Here is a 20,860-nt window from a genome sequence, read left to right as displayed (position 1 = left end):
TCGACCAAATAAAAATAAAATCCTGTGACGTTTTAATATTATATATAAATATTCTGTATCAGAATGCTTTAAAAGTTGGTAATCCTTGTGTGTATACATGTGTGTTGTCTGTCCGTCTATCCATGTATGTATGTATGTATGCATGTATGTATCTATGTATGTATGTATCTATGTATGTATGTATCTATCTATGTATCTATGTATCTATGTATCTATGTATGTATGTATCTATCTATGTATCTATGTATGTATGTATCTATCTATGTATCTATGTATGTATCTATCTATCTATGTATGTATCTATCTATGTATCTATGTATCTATGTATGTATCTATCTATGTATCTATCTATGTATCTATGTATCTGTCTATCTATCTATCTATCTATCTATCTATCTATCTATCTATCTATCTATCTATCTACCTATCTATCATCTATCATCTATGTGCCTATCATTTGTCATCTCTCTAACAATCATCCATCCACCCATCGACCTGTATTTCTGTCTGTCATCACCATCATCAGCTACAGACAAACGACATCAGAGAACCGTGGGTTTCAGGGCCGAGAGCACCTCCCCCCGTTCGGCGCGGCTCGTTCGTTTTGGGGGGATAACACGCAGACCCGGGGCAGTGCAGAGCTCATCTGAGATCTCGGAGCCGAGGGGGCGCGGACCCCCCAGGACACCCCATCCGCCGGCCTGCGCTGCGGCCGAGTGCGGGCGTGACTGCGGCTGCCCGGCTCCCTCGGGCCCCCCGCTCCCCGTGTGAGGCGCTGATGCGCAGAAGGCTCCGGGCCTGGGCGACTCCCGCGCGTGGGAAAGGGCCCCAAATGCAAGTGTCGGTGCCTTTGCCGGAGGGAGAAGTAATTTCCAACGGGAGGTGCGAGCGTTTCGGAGAGGACTCCGGTGGCACAGGGAGGCAGCCGGGCACAGTGAGCGCCCGCGCCGAGGAAGGCGCCGCCTCTCCGGGCCGCAGGCTCAGCGGGCACGCTGACCGAGGCGTCTGCGGGAGGACAGGGCGCGGCGGGGACGCGGGGGGTGCTTTCGTCAGCCCAGCCCGAGGAAGTTCCCCGCCAGGGCCAGTGCCGTCCGCTTGAGGAGACAAAGGCCGGGGTTTGAAAATGTGACTTGAAAGGGGGAGGCGAACGGGCGCCGAGGAAGGAGGAGCGGGACGTACCTTGAGCACCAGGTGCACCATCATCTTCAGGCCGCTCTTGCCCGGGTACTTGCCCGCAACGTTGGCCGCCGTCAGGTTGAAGAGGTTGGCGCCCGTCTCGCTGCAGATGGCGTGGACCAGCATTTTCTTCCCCACGCCCGACGGCCCGGCCAGCAGCAGCGACTTAACCAGAGGCGCGTTCTCGCGCACGGCCGCCGAACCTGCAAGAGGCAGAGCCCCAGGCCCCGCGTCGCGCGGTGAGTCGCGGCGCTCAGGCTGGGGGTCCCCGAGGCCACGGCTCCACGCCTGCTGACCCCCGTTTCTGCGGCTGTGATGGATGCATCGAAGGCATTTCTAACCAGAGGCACGCCTGCCACCTCTGCTGGCCCTGCGACGCTTTGATTTGTAGTCGGGGCTCCAGGTGGAGCCCAGGGGTCTCCTTGGGCATCCGACATGTTGTTCCTCTGCCACCCCCCCCTCAGACTTTCCCCCAAACTCATAATTTTAAAGCACATTCCTACAGTGACTTACCTCTGGCAATTTTTGGGGGGGGGGATGGGATGGGGTTTCTCTGCTTGTCAGCAGCTGCAACACATCATTTGAAAACCTGGGAGGAGGCTGTGGGGACGGGCGGGGGGACCACTGACAAGCGGCCATGAGCGATTCCTGGGAGACCAGGGGAAGCCCAGGGTGCAGAGGCCGGAGCCGGACGTCTTTCTTCTGCCTGGTTTCCCGCCTGTCGGTGGGGGCGAGTCGACCGGGATGACCGTGTGTCACGCAGAGGTCCGTCCACGCCGCGTGCCCCCGCCACACGGTCCATCTCCTTCGGGCCCAGAGGGGGACCCCGGCTGGAGCACCTCCCACCGTCCTGGGCGCCAGGGGAGCCACGGGCCCCACGTGATCGATTCCACAGTGAGAGGAGCTGCGTCCCGGGAAGGGCCGAGGTGGAGACGCGGCCTCTCCGGTTGGCTTTTGGTCAACTGCTGGGCACTTTCTGAGCAGCTCTAAATGCATCAGTATCATGATAACTATCGTGTTGTTCTTGTTTTCTGTCTTTTCCTGGGTAACTGAAAAGCTATTGTGAATCTACCGAATCGCTAGACACAGTTTCTGTGGTCAACTGACCTGCTCCACGCAAACTTGGAAACAGTTGTGAGACGTACTCTTTAAAATGAAATTAAACGGCCCGGCCAGTGTTGCTCAGTGGTCGAGTCCCGCTGGTTCCAAGGGGTCGCTGGTCCGATTCCCGGTCGGGGCACCTGCCCAGGCTGAGGGCTCGGACCCCAGTGGGGGGCGTGCAGAAGGCACCCGATGGGTGATGTTTCTCACCAATGTTTCTCTGCTTTCCTCTCTCTCTCTCGAAAAGTCAATAAAGACATATTTTAAAAACATGGAATTAACAGGCGTGCCTTATCTGTGGCGAGTGAGGGGTGAAGGGGACCCTGCCCTCCACCGGGAAGCGAGGTGCCCACTCGCTGGGTCTTCTCAGCAGCTGGGCCTGAGGGCTGCTCGGGTCCTGGTCCCTGCTGGCGGCCTCCAGGCTTCCAATGTGAAAAGGGTCAGGAATTGCTGGAAACAACTTATTAAACCCAAGTGGACGTGACTCAAATGGAAGGCAAATAGTGCTAAGATCTGTGAGAGCCACAGAAGAGTCCAGAGAGAAACTGAATTTAACTTGGTGGAGGCCGGGTGGGGGTGGCTCAGGCAGACTTCCAGGAGGTGGCGGCCCAGGAAGCAAAGGCCGAACTGGGAGACCTAGTGAAGGGGGCGAGTGGGGAGATTCAGGGGGGGACAGGCCTGGCGAGGGGAGTGAGGCAGGCGCTGGGGGGCGGCAGGGAATCTGATTGGTGCCATGTTAGGGGCAGCGGGAGGTGGGGACAGAGACTGACGCCGGCTGCGGGGGTCCCGGGGAGGTGATCGGGGTGGCGGATTAGCCAAGGGTGCTGGCTGAGGCCAGGGGTGGGGAGAAGTTCCTGGGAGGGGTGGAGGGAGAGGAGAGAGCTGAGGACAGAATCTGGGGAGGGGCCAGGAGGAGGGAGGGGACAAGGTGGGGGGGACCCAGGAGGAGGTTCCCATTTACTCCGGGGCAGTGACTTTTCAGGAGGAAGGGGTGGCCCCAGGGTCGCTGAGAGAGGTAAGAGGGTGGCCTGGGCCTCGCTGATCAGCCCGGGGCAGGGGCAGGGGGTTGACGGGCCATGTCTGCCACGGTGTCCTCGGCTCTTCCTGACTATCTTGACTTTCAGTGGCAGTTTCAAAAAATACAGAGAATTACTGAGAGACAGAGTGAATTTCCAGGCTCTTCAAGTTTTGGACGGTTAGTGTCCCAGGGCCGGCGTCCCACGTGACAAGGCGCCTCGGCTGCTTCCTAAACCGGACTCCAGGCGGCTCGCTCGTCCGGAATAGCAGGTCCAACGTCCACCCAGCCAGCTTCTGCCGGGACAGCGTCCGCTTGGACGACTTCTGCCGGGAGGCCACTCCATTCCTGTGAAACTCCTGGCTCTGCTCTGTGGGGACCCTCCTCCCTCCCTCCTCCCCCTCCTGCTCCAGGGGTCGGTCGCCTTTCCCGGAGGGAGGGTGGGCGCTGAGCAGATGCATCCTGGGCCTTCCTTTATCCCCCCAGGGGGCTCTGAAAGCTCAGACCTGGCCCCGGGAACCCAGATGAGGCTCCTGAGAGCCGGGGGGCAGCAGAGCCTGCGAGGGGGCCGGGCGTGCACGCCTGCGGCCTGAGTCCTCCGTGCCTCTGCCGGGCGCCGGGTCGGTTGGTCCTGGCAGCGGCGACCTGAATGATCCGGGCCAGCGGGCACATTCCTTTTTGTAACTGGAGGCTATTTCAGATGCTGGAATGTAGATGAAACACTCGGAAGGCAGAGGCGAACACATTTCTCTCTCGGCCTTGGTTGTACGCTGCTCACACGCACACACACGGGCACGCACACACACGGGCACGCACACACACAGACATGCACACACACAGAGACACGGACATGCACACACATGGACACGCATACACACGCACACACACGGACACGCACACACACGGGCACGCACACACACGGGCACGCACACACACGGGCATGCGCACACATGAACGCGCACACACGGGCACACACACACACACGGACATGCACACAACAGACACACACACACATGAACGCACACACACGGACACACACACACACGGACAGACACACACAGGCCATGAGAACAACCGTTGGCCAGCTCTGGGGTCCGGCGAGTCCAGCCACCCGAAGGGGCTCCAGGCTCCCCACTGACAGGAGGGTCCGGGCAGGCTGCTTCCCGAGCATCTTCCCTGTCACTCTCAGGCATCTTGGGAAGGACATCGGTCACCTGTCCCCAGGAGCCGAGGACACGCACACCCTCCCCTTTGTCAGGAGTTTCCTTAACATCTTGCCAGCTCTTGGTGTCTGGGCTCCAGTGCCGCCCATGACACTGGTGACATTTGAGGACCAGCCTATTTATTTTGTTTCGTGGACCCACAGATATTAAGCACTTTTTGTGCTGACCCTGGTATTGTCCGTCTGTTACACGTATTTCATCTCCATCGGCCCAAGTTCCAGCTGCTCTTAGCCTCAGCCCCCGTCTGACTCGATGCACTTTGCTCCCAGGCGCTCGCTCTGTTACCTCCCCAGGCAGCTGCCCACGGGACCTTCCATCCACGGCGTGGAGCGGGGACTCCAACGGGATCCCCGGGGAGCCCCTTTCGGGGTGCTCTGGGATGCACCCGCTCGAGGGAACCACCCTCGCTCAAGCCTCGGAGGCGAGTGAAGCCCCGATGCACACTGGTGACGACCAGGGAGTCACGGCCGAAGCCGGCGAGGGGTGTGCCGTGTCCGGAACGGGCCGGAGAGGGCGCGTGGGGCTTTACCTAGCGGCAGGATCCCGTACAGGGCGACCAGCTGGCGGACGTCGGACAGGGACGGCATGGGCTCTATGGACAGCCGGCGGAGAGTGGCCCCCAGGTAGCTGTACTCACCTGGGGAAAGGAAACGGGACAGATGAGTGGGCGCCGCAGTCTGGGCACGAGCGGGGCGCGTGGACGTTCACGCAGGAGGCCGATGGAACATTTCCGAGCAAATATAATCCTATGGGGGGGGGCGCAGTGTGAAGGACACACGTTTTCTCAGAGAAAGGCTCGAGGAAGAACTGTCCGATCGCGAAAGCAGACAGGTATGTTGACCGCGACAGTAACCTCTCCAGAGCGGAAAAAAATCACCTCTGACTACTGGGCTTGTGAGCAGGAACAAAGCTCTAACCAGGACACGTGCAGGCGACCGAAACGTGGCAGCTTTGTTTGATTTGTAGCCCAGGAGCTGCCGAATGACCTTCGCACAAACCGGCGGCCACGTGGAACCCGCCCGGGGACAGAGCACCTCTGAGTCCAAAATACACCCGTTGGGAAGGAGGGACACGAGTCCAAACATCTCTTTTGGAGGGTGATGTTCATTTACATTTTTAAAGGAACCCCAAAGGAGACGGAAATAGATCTTCACAGGCTTGACCAGAAGGCACCAGAGGGCGTAACTGGGCCGCGTCCTAACCCTGAAGCGTTATTTTCCGGCTAATCCGGGGGCGGTCACCGCGCAGACGAGCCTGGCCGCCCCTCGGTGGAGACGATGGGCCCTGACGCGCTCACGGTGCCTCTGGATCTGCACCGGATCCGAAGTGAAAATACCACACGACCGTTTCTCCCAGCTCTTTCCGGAACCGGTACGGATGCTGCCGAGCTTTTGATGTCACATGCGTGCGGCAGACACATCCGTGTGTGTCTATAAAAATACTGAAGAAATACCCTTGTGTGCGTACGAAACACTGGAAATACCGAAAGCTTTGAAGTCTCTTCCAACGCGGGGAAAACCGCAGTTAGAAGTCGTCCTGGATTGACGATTTGAATGAAAAGAGACTAAAAATAAATGACCGGCATGTCCGTGGTCCTGGACTGGGTTTTGGGTTGAAAAAGACAAACAGTTCTGCAGGACTTTATTAGGACGGCTGGTGGGATCGACTGGTAATTAGACGTTAGCGGACAGTATCGTATTCGCGTTAAATTTTCCGAGCGTGAGCATCCTCGGTGGCCATGCACTAGGACGCCCTTGTTCACTGCGGACGCGGGACAGTGACAATGACGTCCGCCTCAAGTGGAGGGATTGTGTAGAGTTTTAAGCTTTAACGGTGTTTTCAGATCATCAGGTTATTATTATTTTTTTTAAAATAAAGAAAAAGACATTAGTTGAAGATGGGGCCGGCAAACGTCCCCAACACCTTCCTCTGTGGCGGCCCCTCTGGAAGGGCCCCTCCCGTAAGGACCGAGTCATGGAAGTAGCTGGGGGGCATTTGTTTAAACGGGAATGCGGGGCCCTGGTCGGTGTGGCTCAGTGGTTGGAGCGTCGGTGCCCGGCCTGGTTGGGGTGCATGTGGGGGGCAACCAGCCAATGGGCCTCTCTCACATGGGTGTCTCTCTCTCTCTCCCCCTTCCACTCTCTCTGAAAAGCAACGGAAAAAATATCCTCAGGTGACAATTAAAAACAAAAACAACGTGAACGCAGGAACAGTTCTCCCTGACCCAGCCTGTACCAGAAAGAAAGCCCCGGGAACCTCGATAGCAGGTTCGAAAACCTGCTTCTGCCCCATCCGGGGAGAGAGCCGGACCCCTTGGTCCACAGCACAGAACGAACTCAAATCCATTCGAACCCGGCACACTACACGCCGCTGTGGGCCAGCCCCGGGCGTGGACCACACACGGGGCAGATTTCCAGCTCCGGGAGCTCAGCACCCGGGACGGCGCGGGCCGCGGGCGGGCTCTCCTCCGCTGCGCCTTACCGATGTAGTCGGAGAGGTTGACCTTCAGAGCCTGGACCAGGAGCCCTTCCTGCACCAGCTCCTTGTACAGGGACTCGATGGTTCTGCGGAGGGAGCAGACGGGGGGTTTCAGGGGCGCGGAGCCAGCGGCGTTTCCGCCATCACCCCGTCTGCAGGGAACTCTAACCAGGCTCCGTGTCAGGGTACACCTGGGCACGTGCCCGCACACGGACTCTCAAGGCGCTTCTGCAACTTGGGGATATATTAGGCTTTTTAAAAACAATACGTCCACACGTCCACGTGTGCGCCTGATGTTTCCCGTGAATGGGGACGCTCCCCGGGGCCGCCCGCCCTTCCACCGGTCTGCGAGGCGGCTCGGGTAAGAATCAGAGGTCACCCAACAACTCGAACACAATGGGCCGTTATTCCACGTTTGTTCAGTCAGCGCCTGCAGGCCGCGTGGGCCACGCATCCTACGCGACACTGACCTGCCTTTTAAGCCCCCAGCACGAGAGTGTAAAGGAAACCTGGGTAAAGGAGGCTTACAGGCGAAACGCTTCGAAATGAAAGGAACACCGTCCACGGCTCTGAGTGGGATGGTTTTTTAGGAGGATATTATGCTTTTCCAGTGTTTGCAGATGTCAAAACCACTTCCCTGAGAGGTCCTTGGGCACGTAGCCAGCGCACGGGTAATTTATACTAATTGAGGAAAAATATGGAGGAACCATGCCCCTTGACGAATGAACCTCCCGGGGAAGTTGACGGGGGCCTGGCTTTGCAGGAACTCGGGCAGGTCAAGTTCAAACACTGTCTGGCATAGTCCTTCGAGATGTTCTGTCTTTTCCCTTTGCTTTCGAGGGGCCGTACTCTTTGGCCCTGCCCGGGTCGTTCTTTAGACTGAGGGACTGTAAACATGACCATATCTAAGCAGCAACTTGGCCGTCCTGGGGTCCCAGGTAGTGCGGTTAAAAGAGGCTCCAGAATATCAGATTCAGGCCAAATACCGTTGGGATAAGTGCTAATTCAGTGACCCCAGTCTTTGATCGACTGGAATTTTATTCTACTAAATATATTGGAAATAGGGGGCCCTCAGCTGAGAATTAGGAAGTTTTAACTCCGACGGAACCTGGGATAACGGTACCTGACCTGTGCCAAGGAAACACCAGCTGCTGAGCAAGTTGTTTAATGTAACCATGTAACATGCATAAAATGGTAACGCAAAATGCGAGAGTTTCTAAAATAATCGAAACAATGTACGAAGAGGACACAGACCCCTATTTGGATCTCCCCGTGAAACAGGCTTTTGTTACAGGACACGGTTTCAACTTTGAAACTACCTTAAGCTATTGTAAAAATACCCGTTTAAGGTTTCCATTAATTTGATGAAGCAGACGTTTCTTACGGTACCTCCGTATTTCCTCAGAAGTTGGGTCAGGATGATGTATTTTAAACAATTTCTTAGGAAGCCCATGAATTTTAAAATGTAAAGAAGGTCACAGGAGTTCAGAGGCAACGGGCCCACCTGTGCCTTCTGGGCCCCCCTTCCTGGCGCATCTCCCAGTAGGTGCCGCTCTTTGTTCGGGACCCACAGGGGCTGGGCACTGTCCCCGGGACACCCAGGGAGGAGCTGGGGTGTGGAGAACCCACAGGGGCCTTTGCCGGGTGGGGGCTGACCGTGCTGTGCCCCATTCTCATCAGGGCACCCCCCACCCCACCCTAACAACACAGGGCCCTCCTTACCTGTCAGGGGTCAGGTCTTTGTCTTTCCCCTTTTTACTTTTCTTCCCCTTATTTTTCTGGAAGAAAAAGGAAATGCCCAAGGGTTTAGGAAAAACAATTGACTCTAGAAATCAGCTAAGGGAGCCGGGGTTTGGAGGCGGCGGGGAGGCCGAGGTGAGAAGCTGGCCGCGGTGCGCGTAACCGTAAAGCAGGTGGGAAGCACGTTTCCATGGACATAGGGACTGGCCCGGAAGGTCCCCCGGCGCCCAGTGGACATGTCCCTGGGTGGACAGAAAGTGAGGTCAGCACCGTGAAACTGCATGGGCCGCATTCCCATCAGCCCTGCGCACTGTGATGCGCTTCCTCGGCTCGGGCACAGGATACGACAAGGGGTGAGAGTGCCGTGGGCACGGGCAAGCAAGCCACGCGTGTCTTTGGCACCCAGTCACCTCTCTGCTAGCGTCCGGTCTGAAACCAGGAGCCTGCAGGGCCGGGCAGCTGTCCACCTCTGCTCCCCGAGGGCTCTGCCTTGGGGGACTCGCGACAGCGGGGAAGGAGCAGAGGGCCTGGTCCTTTATAACAGGGCTGCTGGCCTCTCCGCTCTGACGAGAACATCCCTCCCGCAGGCAGGTCAGGACCCCTCCGCACAGGCTCCAAGTGTTCCCAGCCCCGTCTCTCTCTCCCTTTCCCAGTTCATCAAGCTCAGGCCTCCCCAGGCCACCGGGGATCCGAGCTGCACAGGACTGGCCACCGGGCCCTTAAGGCTCCGCTCTCTCCCCTCCGTGCTAGTTCCTCATTCATTCGTTCGTTCGCTATTTTTATCGCAGCGTAATTTATGTACAGTTACGTCTATCCCCATGTAAATTAAGTTCTACACATGACTGTATTCCCTTTTATGTGTAACCATTTAAACACATGCCACTCGACATACAGCATGTGTTCCCATCGCCCGAACTCCCTCCCTCCTGCTGCCTCCCAGTGGGTCTGTGACCACGTCCCCGACGCCCTGGAGACCCGGGGCCTGCTCTCCTGCGTGGATCCTGCGCCGCAAAGCCTTTCACGCCTGGCTTCTTTCAGGCAGGATCACGGCGGCAAGACTCACGTGTGTGGCTGCAAGTAGCTACACTTCATGTTGTTGGGCTTTTTAAAGTTAATTTTTAAACTGTGGGATAACGGTAGGTTCACATGCAGTTGTAAGAAATCATACAGAGAGATCCCGGTGCCTTTGCCAGGCTGCTCCCAATGCCGACCGATGTCCTGCAGAACCACCCGAGAAGGTCACCGCCTGGGCCTTCTCGTGTGGGCCCGGGCAATGCGACTCCACCGTGGTGAGGGGGTGAATCGCCCCGTCCCTGAGCCCACAACCCGAGGGCTAACCGGTGAGACGGAAACTCAGGAAGGGAAGGCGGGCTCCCTGCGAGCGGCCGGGCAGCCGGGGCCCGCGGGGGGCTCCTTCCCGCCGCGGGGCTCTGCCCTGGCCTCGCCCCTCCCCGCGCTCCCTCGCTACTCACATTTTTACCTCCTTTCTTCTTTCCCGGTTTGATCGGAAGCTCCTTCTCTCTGTTCACAGCGAGTTTTAAGTTTTTCAGCTCCTGTCTCATCAGCTCATCCACCTATGTGAACACAAAACACGCCTCCTTTGGGCGACGCTGCGCCTCACGCGTGCCCAGCTCCGGCGGGTCGTGAGGACAACGCGGGCCGACCCGTGGCCGCCGTGACCCGCGGGGCCGGCGCGGCTCTACCTGCACGCGGATCTCCGACTCCAGCTCCTGCCGCTTCTCCTCCCGGATCATGTCCAGATCGTAGCCCTGGCGGAAGTTCCACGACTCGTCCCTTTTCTCCCACAGCTCTGTGCGCCCGGGGACCGAGGACCGAGGACCGAGGACCGAGGACAGAGGACAGGAAAGTGAACGCTTCTTCCGACGCCAGAAGCAGCCAGAGCGGCTCCCGCAGTGGAAGACGCGCATCTGCTTTCTAGCCTATGGCGCGGATTCTACGCCCGCTTGGGAAGGACGGACCTGGGGCGGGGGTGCGGGGCTCACGTGGCCTTCGCTTCGGCCTCCCAGGCAGGAGACGCGAACGTGTGTAACATCAACAATACGAAGGAGCCGCTAATGCGAAAATATCAAATAGAGAGGACGGGGCAAATAGCGTCTCTACGTGAGAGTTACCAAGTAAGAAACAATGTATCAGTTGTGGGTTTGCAACTGTTACCAAGTAAGAAACAATGTATCAGTTGTGGGTTTGCAACTGCACAGTTGCGGGGGACTGTCTCACTGTTCAAATCGCTAACTGCGGGCGCGTGTGCTGCTTCTTCAGCTCAGCAGCCCCGGGCCGGGCCCGTTAAAGACAACGCTGAACACTCAGGCCCCGCTGCTTGCCCCCCGCGCCACGGCTGTCTGGCTGAGCTACTTTTCGGGGTGTTCGCGAGGTCACGCAGATTTACACTTCCTTCCTGCCTTGCCTGGCACTAGGGGGGTGGTGAGAGGAACGTGCCCCTGGAGAAAATAAGGCGAATCTCGCGTCACTGGCATAGGTGGGAATCAAGCTCATTTCTCGGGAGCTGTGCCGAGGGGCAGGTCACTGGGGCCCCAGCGGTGGGACGGGTGCGTGCGTGTCTCCCACGGGAGACGAGATTGTCAGTTTGGGAAAGGACGTCTCCTCCTGGAATCCACGTTCAGAATGTGATGGAAGCCGCTGGGACCTGCAGCCACCACCCGGCGTGGCCGCCCCGCGGGGAATTCACTATTGGGCGGTGATTCCCGCCAACTGGGGAGGGCAACTGAAGGCCTGGGGCCGGGAGGAGGCTTCCCCACCTCCGACAATGGCTGGGGCCTGGGAGGACGGGTCACGCAGCCTGGGTGGCAGGCGGTGCGGTGAGCGAAGGGGGCAGGGGGCTGTCAGCCCCGGGCTCCCCTGTGAGCAGGGCCTGGGGATCCTGAGACTGACCGAGTCTGTGGGCCCTGATGCGGCTGATGGAGAAGGAAGGGGTGGAGCTTAGATGGACACAGAGAGGACAGTCACGGTCACAGAGAGGAACCCACGTCTGGGTGCTCCCTGGATGGATTTACCCAAATCGGGAAGCAATGCGTTTAATAATGAAAGGAACCCATCAGCCAAGGGGAGAGCTGGCGGGGTCGTGGGGAAGAGGGAGCCTCCTGCGCTGCTGGGGGGAGGGCGACGGGTGGCCACTGCGGAGACAGCGCGGAGGGTCCTCAGAGAATTAAAAATGGAGCCGCCTACGACCCAGCGATCCCACGTCTGGGTATGTATCCGAAGAACACAGGACACTAATTCCGAAGAATATATGCGCGCCCACGGTCACCGCAGCGTTGTTTACCAGAGCCACGGTACGGGGCCGCCCAGGTGCCCACCAGCAGCCGAGGGGAAAATGCGGTGCTGCACATACACCGTGGATATCGCTCGGGCGGAACAGGGACGGAACCTTAGCGTTGGCGACAAGGCGGCCCGGGCGGGCCGGAGGGCATCATGCCAAGTGAGACGCGTCAGCCGGGAAAGGCAAATGCCATAGGATTTCGCTTCTGTGTGGAGTCTAACGAACAGAATAAATGAGCAAACAGCCTGGAAACCGCCTCGGAGACGCAGAGCGCGGCTGCCGGTCGCCGGAGGGGGCTGCGGGCTGGGAGAGGGAGGTGGGGGGTTCAGAAGCGCCAAATAGTCACGGGGGTAAAGTACAGCGCAGGGAATGCAGTCAGTGACACCGTGATGCCCACGGACCGGGCCAGGTGGGGAAAAACCAAAACAAATAAAGAGAAGAAAGGCGCGCAGCCTTGCGCAGAAAGGACCCCCGCCGCGGTCACGGGTGTAACTGCAGCGGCGCCTGCGGCCAGCGCCCGGCCTCGCCTCCAGGCCCGTCGCAGGGCGTCTTTCCCCGAGTCTGTGCCTCTCCCACACGCGTCTGTGCCCGGCTCTCCTCAATCCCTTCAGGTCTCTCGTGGACGTTGGTAAATGCGGGGAGCTATTCAGGGCCCCCCCCCGCTCGCCCCACGGCAGAGAACGCACCTTCTCCCCGACTGGAAAGCAGGCCGGGCTCAGGGGAGGGCCCCAGCCCCGTGAGTAAGAGGCTGATGTCTGATTTGAAAGGGAAAACCTTCGCGTTTTCAGAAGACGTCTAAGACGAGGCAGCCATTTCCTTACGTTTCTGAAGACCTGGCAGGTTGGGCGGGACACGCCCCCAGTCCGACAGGGAAAGGGCGCCGCTCCTGCTCCGCAGGGGCCACTGTGCGGGGGGGTGTTTATTTTCTTATTTATTTAGCTTTAATGGAAACAGATATTACACAAAAGGCACCGAGAGTCTCAAGAGCTTTCCTGGGGCCGTCAGTGGGTTAAAAGTCTTGGCTTCCCGCAGAAACACAAGATTTCCCCCAAATTAATGTTTGCTTCCATCGAAACAATGCATGCACATCGTATTAAACAAAGTCAGGGAGCATTAAGGATTATAATGGAAATTGTCCCACTCGTCTGCCTCCGGTGACACTGCCTGATGACATTCACGCCCACGTTCATTCGTTCATTAGAAAACGCACTGAATAGATTCAGATGTATTTGTGAGTCTGATTTCTTCATGTCGCCTAATTTATAAAGACTTCATTCATAAAGTGTTAAATTCACGACTCCACGGAGCCCGGTGGCCAGCCAGGCGCTGCTCTGAGGCCCGTAGCGGGGACGGGCTTCCTGCCGCACGAGACGGCGGAGCAACGTGGGGGTCAGACGGAGGAAGCGAAGCTGGGCCGGGTGGGCAAGGCCGCAGGGACAAGCTTCCCAGGCAAGGGGAACAGAAGGCGCGAGGCCCTGTCCACACAGGACCAGGGTCAGAGGCGGCGCCCACGGGACCGACGCCGGGAGACCCCACTACATTTCCCAGGGATCCCCAGGCGGCGCGAGCGACCGGAGTCCCCGAGGCAGGTCGTGCTGTGCTGGGTGTGTCCTGAGGGTGGACAGGACCCGAGGGAATGGGATGACTGTGCTCGTGAACCGCGTGGAGACGTGGGCCCGGCTGTGGCTGAGCTAACTACGCGCATGAGCTGCAGGAACCACATCACCTGCGGGCACAGCCTGTCTAACGGGGTTGAAATGTCTGCTGTCCGGGTGGCGTTGCTTTTCTTAAACCACCCAGGACACGCCTTCCCTCCATCACCGGCAGGGGAATGGAGGTGTTGGGGGTTCGAAGCGGAACAGAGGTTTAGGGGATCCCTCACCCCGCCTGCGTCCTGCCGTCTCACCCACGATAGGCCTTGAAGGCACCAGAGGGATTTTAAGACAGAGACGGAGTCCTGGCTCCGAGCTGCGTGCTCGCCGCCTCTCCGGAGGCCGGGGCTCGGCCAGGGGCCTGCCGGGGACAGTGACACCGCGGTTGCCCCGCTCGTTCCCCAGACTGACCTTTGTACGTGCGGTTTCCCTTCTCCACGGTGGGGAGGAAGGCGCTGGGCGACATCTTCCAGGGCTCCTCTTCATCCTGACGGGGCAGAGTAACGTCCCTGGGACGTGCGGACACGGCGCCTGCCGAGGCTGGGCCGCGAGCCCGCGCCCTTCCTGCCCACCGCCTGCCCCCCTCGGCGGGCCCCACACCCACCACGCCCCTCCCTGAGGGGGGCCCCTGGTTCTCTGGCTCCGAGGTCGCCTGGAACCCCGCCCGGGACCCCTCGTCCCGCCTTCCCACCCACTCGCCCCCAGGCCCCTCTCCAGGCCGCTCCTGCTGTCCACACTTTGTCACGTCTCGGGGACTCACGGAGCTTCCCACCTTCTACCTGTGTGATGTCTGGAAGGAGGTTTTCCAATTACAGAGGTTAGTGCAAATATTCAGATAATCCTGCCGGGTTTTTTTTTTTTTTTAATATGAGGTCTTTCCTAAGTTTCCTGACTGCACGTAGGGGGCTGGCGACTGGTAGGGACTAAGTGTTGTAAAATACCCAACGGAAATCACAGCTCGGCCCCCGGGGCTCGGGCCGGTGAGTCAGTGTCTGTGCATGTTACAGAGACGTTTCCTCTCCCGGCCTCACCCTTGCACGGGGACTGTAACGATGCCTTTTTTCTACAGGTCAAAGTACCAAATTGCACACCCGGATCTGACTAGCTGGCCTCCGGGGTGCTCCCAGGCCCTTTGGGGTTGATTCTAGGAGACTTTCCAAAGTCCACGGGGAAGAAAATCCCATCTCTGAGAAGTGTCCCCATATAATTTAAATATTCCAGTTTTTATTAGCGACGGCCACTTATTCTTTTAATAATCACACTGCCGCGTTGGAGGCCTGTGTTTCAGGACTAAATTCATTTCTGAGCGTCCTGCAGGGCCCACCCGTCCTTTACAACCACATCGTCAGTGCCGACGGGCCCACACGTCGCTTTCCGTCCCCAGCTGTTCGTGGCCAAGCGCCTCTTCCGTAGCTAGTTAGTGAAACGCCTTCACTCCGCACAGGCGGGTGGCGCCGCGGGCGCTTTCCGTGTTTATGGGACGAGATTCGCTAACAGCGGGTTTTCCACCGGAGCGCGGAGAGGAGATGCCGAGGGTGACGCGAAACGCCTCCGGCTGCCCTTGTGCTCCGGCGCCGCTTAAAAACTCTCTTACCAAGGAGAGTTACAAAATTAGCTTCATCGGGCGAGACAGCTTTTTTGGGGATATGATGGAACAATGCACAACTTTTGGGGTGCAGGCAAATTAGCAGGGCAGTAGGTGGTCTCACGAGAAGGGGTCCCTGGAGGTACTCAGAGGGTTTACTGGGAACAGCACCCACAGGAGGGGGAGGGAGCAGCTGTTGCACAATCACAGGGCGCCCAGGGGCTGACCAGCGGGTGAGGGGCTGGGCCTTCGCACCCTAAGGTGACTGTCCTGGGGGGAGGGTAACCTCACACGGGTCAGCTGCCTGAGACCGGGAGCTCAGGACGTTCTGGGCGGTTGGGGCCCGAGCCCCTGGGTCCTGGAGGGGCCCCCGAGAGGCCCCCTCGGCCTCCACTCCAGCAGGGCGGCTGTGCCCAAATGAGCAGCAGGGGTCGCCCTCATTTTGACCCTGCGGTGGACAATGGGACACGGCTAAAGGGAGGGACAGGGACGCACGGGGCGGGTGAAGGACGGCCCGTCACAGCGCAGGAGCTGAGCGCTGCGAGCGCGGCCATCGCGGGCAGCCGGCTGGCGCCGCCGCGGGGGGATTTCAACAGCATGTGGGCTTTACCCCGGCCTGTGCCCTGCACCTACCTGGGCGCTGGGTGCTGCCCTCTGCTCGCCCGCCCCTTCCCCGGGCTCCCCGCTCAGGCTCCTTCCCCACCCTCTGGAGTCGCCCAGACTGTCCTGTCCTCTCACCGGGACGTGGTACCAGGGTTCCCAGGAGCAGGGGGCCAGACGCCGCTGAGCGGGTCCCCCGGGGCACCCTGCAGCCCGAGCGCCCGTCAGAACCCAGCTCTGGGACACGGAGCAGGGCCACTGCCGCCTGGGCTGGAGCTGGGTCCCCGCCTCTGGACAGTCACAGTGGGACCTTAACCTCTAAGGACCCAGTGTCCTGCGGCTGTGGTCTGGTCAGCTGTGAAGTGGCCCCTGCGTGGAAATGCTACTCTAGTCGCGCTCTCGGGGGACACGAGCTTCGGGCCGAGCTCCGCTCCCCGTGGGGGTGCTGATGCTGAGCGAGAGCCCTGGGAGCCGCCTTCCACGCGCCCCAAGGTGGGGGTCCTGCGAGGACAGCACCCGCTGGGCCCGCCCCACGCCCACCCCAACCCCCGGCTCCTCCAACCCTACAGTCACCCCCGACCCCGCCGCACAGGGCAAGGCTCGTAGCGACCCTGCCTGACCTCCGACCTGCTCCAGAGAGCGAGACGCCAACTCCGTGAAAATACACCCAAGACAGCGTCGGGCGCCAGGGGGAGGAGCCCGCTGTGGAGGCGCCAAGGCCATTACCCAAGGGCCCCCTGGTCCGCCGGGCAGCTTCCGGCCCTCTGCCCTCGAGGAGGGATGCGTGGCACCGCTTATTTTCAGTAATAAAAACGATCACGCACGCGGCTTACGGGGGAGACTCCGGGCTGGGGGGGGGGCCCTTCTCGCCCTGTGGGTGTTCATAGGTCGCAGGGGGTGGCAGCCGGTTGCCGACCGACGGAAGCAGAGCCGGAAAGCCGCGGGGGCCGCGTGGCCTCCGGACTCGGGTGGCTGCCCTCCCCGCGCCCCGAGGTGACCCCCCCGACCCAAAGCAAAAGAGCAAAACCCCCCGTGGATTTCTAAAATCCCGACTCCCTTACCTTGACCTTTGATTTCGGTTCTTTCTTTTTGACTTTCTGATCTTTCTTCTTCGGTTCCGGTTTCTTCTTCTTGCTTTTTTCATCGTCTTCTTGTGTGGTGAGAATGTCCTCGATGACCTGGTGAGACAGCGCCAGTGTCCCAGCCGGGCCCGCGTCCAGCCGAGCCCGCGTCCAGCCGAGCCCGCTTTCAGCCGAGCCCGCATCACCGCGGCTTTCCGGCCGGGCGGGGGCTGTGCTGGCCGGGGGGGCACCCCCCCTTCCCCCCCAGGCAGGGCTGCTGACTGCGAGGGGCTCGGGGACACGAAGGGTGTAACTCATGCTCCCCAGTGGCCGACACCCCTTTGCTCCTCTGCAGTTTAAACACCTGGGGGGGCGCTCGGCTCAGAGGCTCGGTGCCGGTGAAGAGCCCGCCCCGTCTGGAAAACACCAGAGAGCTCAGGCCCGTCCAGCAGGGGCCTGAGCTCTCACTGCCTGGGACAGAGCCAGGGCCCGGCGGGGCCGGACGCACACCCGCGTGACCCTCAGGCTCTGCTCCTCCCTGGCCGTGGGGCCGAGACGAGCGAAGTGACTGATCTGGGACTCAGTCTCCTCAGCTCGAAAACGAAGCCACCGCGTCCGCGTCGGTCCACGGTCCACGGCACTGGCGGCAGGCTGGGCGCGGTTCTGCGAGCCCCCAAAGGCCGGCTCCTCTCCTCCTAAACACAGCCCCGCGTGGGGCTGTCGTCAGCCCATTTCAGGGATAAGGGGACTGAGGCGCAAGTTCAGCAACCTGGCCAAGGACACAGCCAGGCGGCGGCTCAGCTGGGATGCGAAGCGGCGCCCACGGGACGCGCCTCATAACGTGGGACCGGAGGAGCCACACGTGGAAACTCATCCTGTGGCGTGACGTGCACACAGGTAGGTGAGAAATAACGCTGCAGCTTCGGGACACGGGCACGTGCAGACATGTTAAAGTGACGACAGATCGCCGGCCCAGTGGTTCCCCGCAGGGCCAGGTCAAGGGGCCGCCCTCCCCTCACGGCTGCGTGGCACCCCCGTCGGGGGCAAGGCTGCCTGCCTGCGTCTCGTTAGCGTCTGGGATTATAGTTTTGATGTTTATGCCTTAGGAGCTCAGTTCACACCTTTAAAAGTATGAAAAGCAGCTTCATCATGAACAAAGCAGCTATTCTGGCACCGTCTGGACTTAAAAACAACAGCCCCCCAAACGAAGCTACAGTCACGTGTCCCGCGTCCAGAGGCCTCCTCCACCGGCTCCGGGAGGCTGCGGTGGGCGAGGCCCTGAGAAGGGAACTGGGAAGGCGACAGGTGACGTATGTGTTGTGTGTGTTTTTCGGTAATAAAAAGGGCGCCTTGGACAGGATGAAAAGTCCCTTGTCAAAGCAGCAACGCCCCCTTGGGGGTCGGGCTCCCCTCCCTCGCGGAGCGGGGCCGCGGCTGCCGGGGCGCCCTGTTCGGAAGCGCGACCGGCTTTTGTTGGTTCTTGGAAGGTTGGAAACTTTCAGAAACGTAAAGACTTTTAAAAACTATATAAATGTGAGCCGTTGGAAAAGGGGTGAATCTTCATTTGTGGAGCATGCAGTTCCGTGCACCTGTTAAAGCCCCGTTAACTGTGTTCCTGCCTCCGCGGTAATTCAGCCTTCGGACAGATAATACATTTGCAGGGGTCACAATTCACAGGCGACGGAAGCGCGGGCGGCGAAGCGTCTCCTCCCTCCGGGCTGGGAGCCGGCCCGCGGGAGGCGCTTTCCAAAGCCCGCTCATGCGCCTTAGGTGGGCCTCCAGGCCGTCGCGGGTACCCGTGTGCGAATGTGTGTGTGCACACGCCACACGCAGAAGGCGCACGGAGGTCGCCTGCCGGTCCCGTCCGTGGGAAGCGGGGCGCGGCTGTGGCCGGCCGTCCCCACACCGGCGCTGCGTTTACTGCGCTTGCTCGCTTCCACTCCGGCCAGACCCTCCGAGAGCACACGTGCACACACGCATCCACGCACGCACGTGAGACGGGCACACACCTGCGGACTGGTGCGAACGTCAGCGTAGTGCACACGCTGTCCTTGCTCTGCGCTTCCCGGTGACCTGGAGCATCTTTTCGGGGGCCTACCAGCCCTTCAGGCATCTATTTGCGAGTTGTCCGGGGGCGTCTTTCCCCGGGCTCCCCACGGGCCCGTCACCCCCGGGCTGGCAGAGACCCTCCCCCGGCTGCTCCGGTCCTCGCGTTTTCTTAGCGTCTTTGGAAGTGCGAACGCTTTGAGTTCCGATGAGGTTCCGACCCGTGTCCCCCGCCGTGGAGCTTTCACCCGCGTTTCTCTTGCCGGGTGAGGGGACCATCTCTTCACACGTCCAGCACCTTTTGTGACGTTTCAAGTCCATTTAGATTTTCTGTTCTGAGAACCGTCTGTTCCTATCCCTTGGCTGTTTTTTGTTGGTTATTGATTTTTTTTTACATTTTTTTTTTTTTACAGAGCTGTAGGAGCGCTTCATATATTGGAAAAACGATCTCTTATCTGTGACACTTATTCCAAATAATCCCCCCGCGTGCCCTCTGCCATTCGACTTCGCTTGGGGTTGGCTCCGCCGTGCAGGTTAAAAATATTTTTGTGTGTGTAGTTGAATTTCTCATTTTTTTCTTCTGTGACCCCCCGGGTGTGTTACAGCGGTCGGTCGTCGGGAGGTCTTCCCCCCCACTCGGTGACGTATTTCTCCCTCGGCTTCTTCAAGCCCTTCTGTCGTTTTCTGTTGTTTGGCCCTTAAATCTTTGACCTGCCTGAAACCATTCTGTTATGAAGAGATAGTCATTTAATTTTCTATCAGATGGCAGCCTGGTCATTCTAATATTGTATATTAAATGGTCTTTTTTTTTCTTACACAGGAGAGGTGAGATGGCACATTTATTATATATATGTGTGTATATATATGTGTGTATATATATGTGTGTATATATATGTGTGTATATATATATATACACACTACGTTTCCCTATGTACTGTACCTGGGTGTATTTCTTCATTTTCCGTCCTTTCCTCTAATGTGTCCTTCTCGCCTGGCGGGTGTGGCTCAGCTGGCCGAGCACCCTTCTGTGCACCAAGAGGTGCTGGTTTTATTCCAGGTCAGGGCACATGCCGGGTTGGGGCTGGATCCCAGGAGGAGGCCTGCAGGAGGCAGGGGACTGACATTTCTCTCCCATCAATGTTTCCATCTCTCTCCCCCTCTCCTTTCCTCTCTCTCTAAAAAAAAAGTCAATAAAAACATACATTTTAATGTTTTTTTCTAGTCATTTGCTTATACCGATGGTCCTCTAATATCATGTTTTAATACCTGGCAGGCTCATTACTCCTCCTTACGCTTTGTTTTCAGAATTTTACTGGTTGCTCTCAGTTATTTACTTTCTACCTAAAGTTCGGAATCCATGGGTCGCCCTCCCTGCGCCCGCTCCCTCCCTGCTCCAACATAATGCTCTTTGGTAATTTTATTGGGTCAATTAAGTTCATCGGGGATGTCGGCAGAGCTGAAGTACTTATGGTGCAGAGCATCCCTACCTGAGGGCAGGACGCGCTTTTGCACCCTTCTGTTTGCATCCCTCAGAACATTTTAAATTTTTCTTCACATAAACACATTGATTATTAAGTTCACTCCTGGTATTTTACCTTTGTGTGGTTGCTGTTGTAAATGGGCCCTTTTATTCTGTTTCCTATCCAGCTGCTGTTTGTACCCACAAAAGCTTCTGCTTTCTGTGTATTAATTTTATAACTCGCCCATCTGACTTCTCAGATCTTTTAACATAGATTTCCACTCTATTCTCTTTCCTTTTACAAGTACAGGACACACGTTCAAAAAGTGACTGTTTGTGTGCATCAGTATAAGGATTAGGCTTGGTCTCCACATCTCTATGTTCTTTCTTCTGTCTGACAGTGTTCGAGAGATCAGGTGGGACAAG

At 58.4% G+C, this 20,860-nt stretch overlaps 1 protein-coding gene across 1 annotated transcript in view; it reads right to left on the bottom strand.

The window, feature by feature from the left end:
• DRC11 (dynein regulatory complex subunit 11) overlaps positions 1-20,860 on the bottom strand; it is a 71,356-nt gene that overhangs the window by 14,065 nt on the left and 36,431 nt on the right. The window contains exons 8-15 of the mRNA XM_081141897.1: positions 16,930-17,046; positions 14,095-14,170; positions 10,437-10,543; positions 10,206-10,307; positions 8,716-8,771; positions 6,997-7,079; positions 5,045-5,152; positions 1,180-1,379 (exon numbers count right to left, since the gene is read on the bottom strand). Of these exons, the coding sequence (XP_080998023.1) occupies positions 1,180-1,379; positions 5,045-5,152; positions 6,997-7,079; positions 8,716-8,771; positions 10,206-10,307; positions 10,437-10,543; positions 14,095-14,170; positions 16,930-17,046 (849 nt within the window). The remainder of the gene's footprint in view (positions 1-1,179; positions 1,380-5,044; positions 5,153-6,996; positions 7,080-8,715; positions 8,772-10,205; positions 10,308-10,436; positions 10,544-14,094; positions 14,171-16,929; positions 17,047-20,860) is intronic.

This window comes from Miniopterus schreibersii (genome assembly GCF_964146895.1).
Source record: "Miniopterus schreibersii genome assembly, chromosome: 7".
Lineage (NCBI taxonomy): Eukaryota > Metazoa > Chordata > Mammalia > Chiroptera > Miniopteridae > Miniopterus > Miniopterus schreibersii.
Note: the sequence above shows the minus strand (reverse complement) of the source record. Positions and strands in the feature narration are given on the sequence as shown.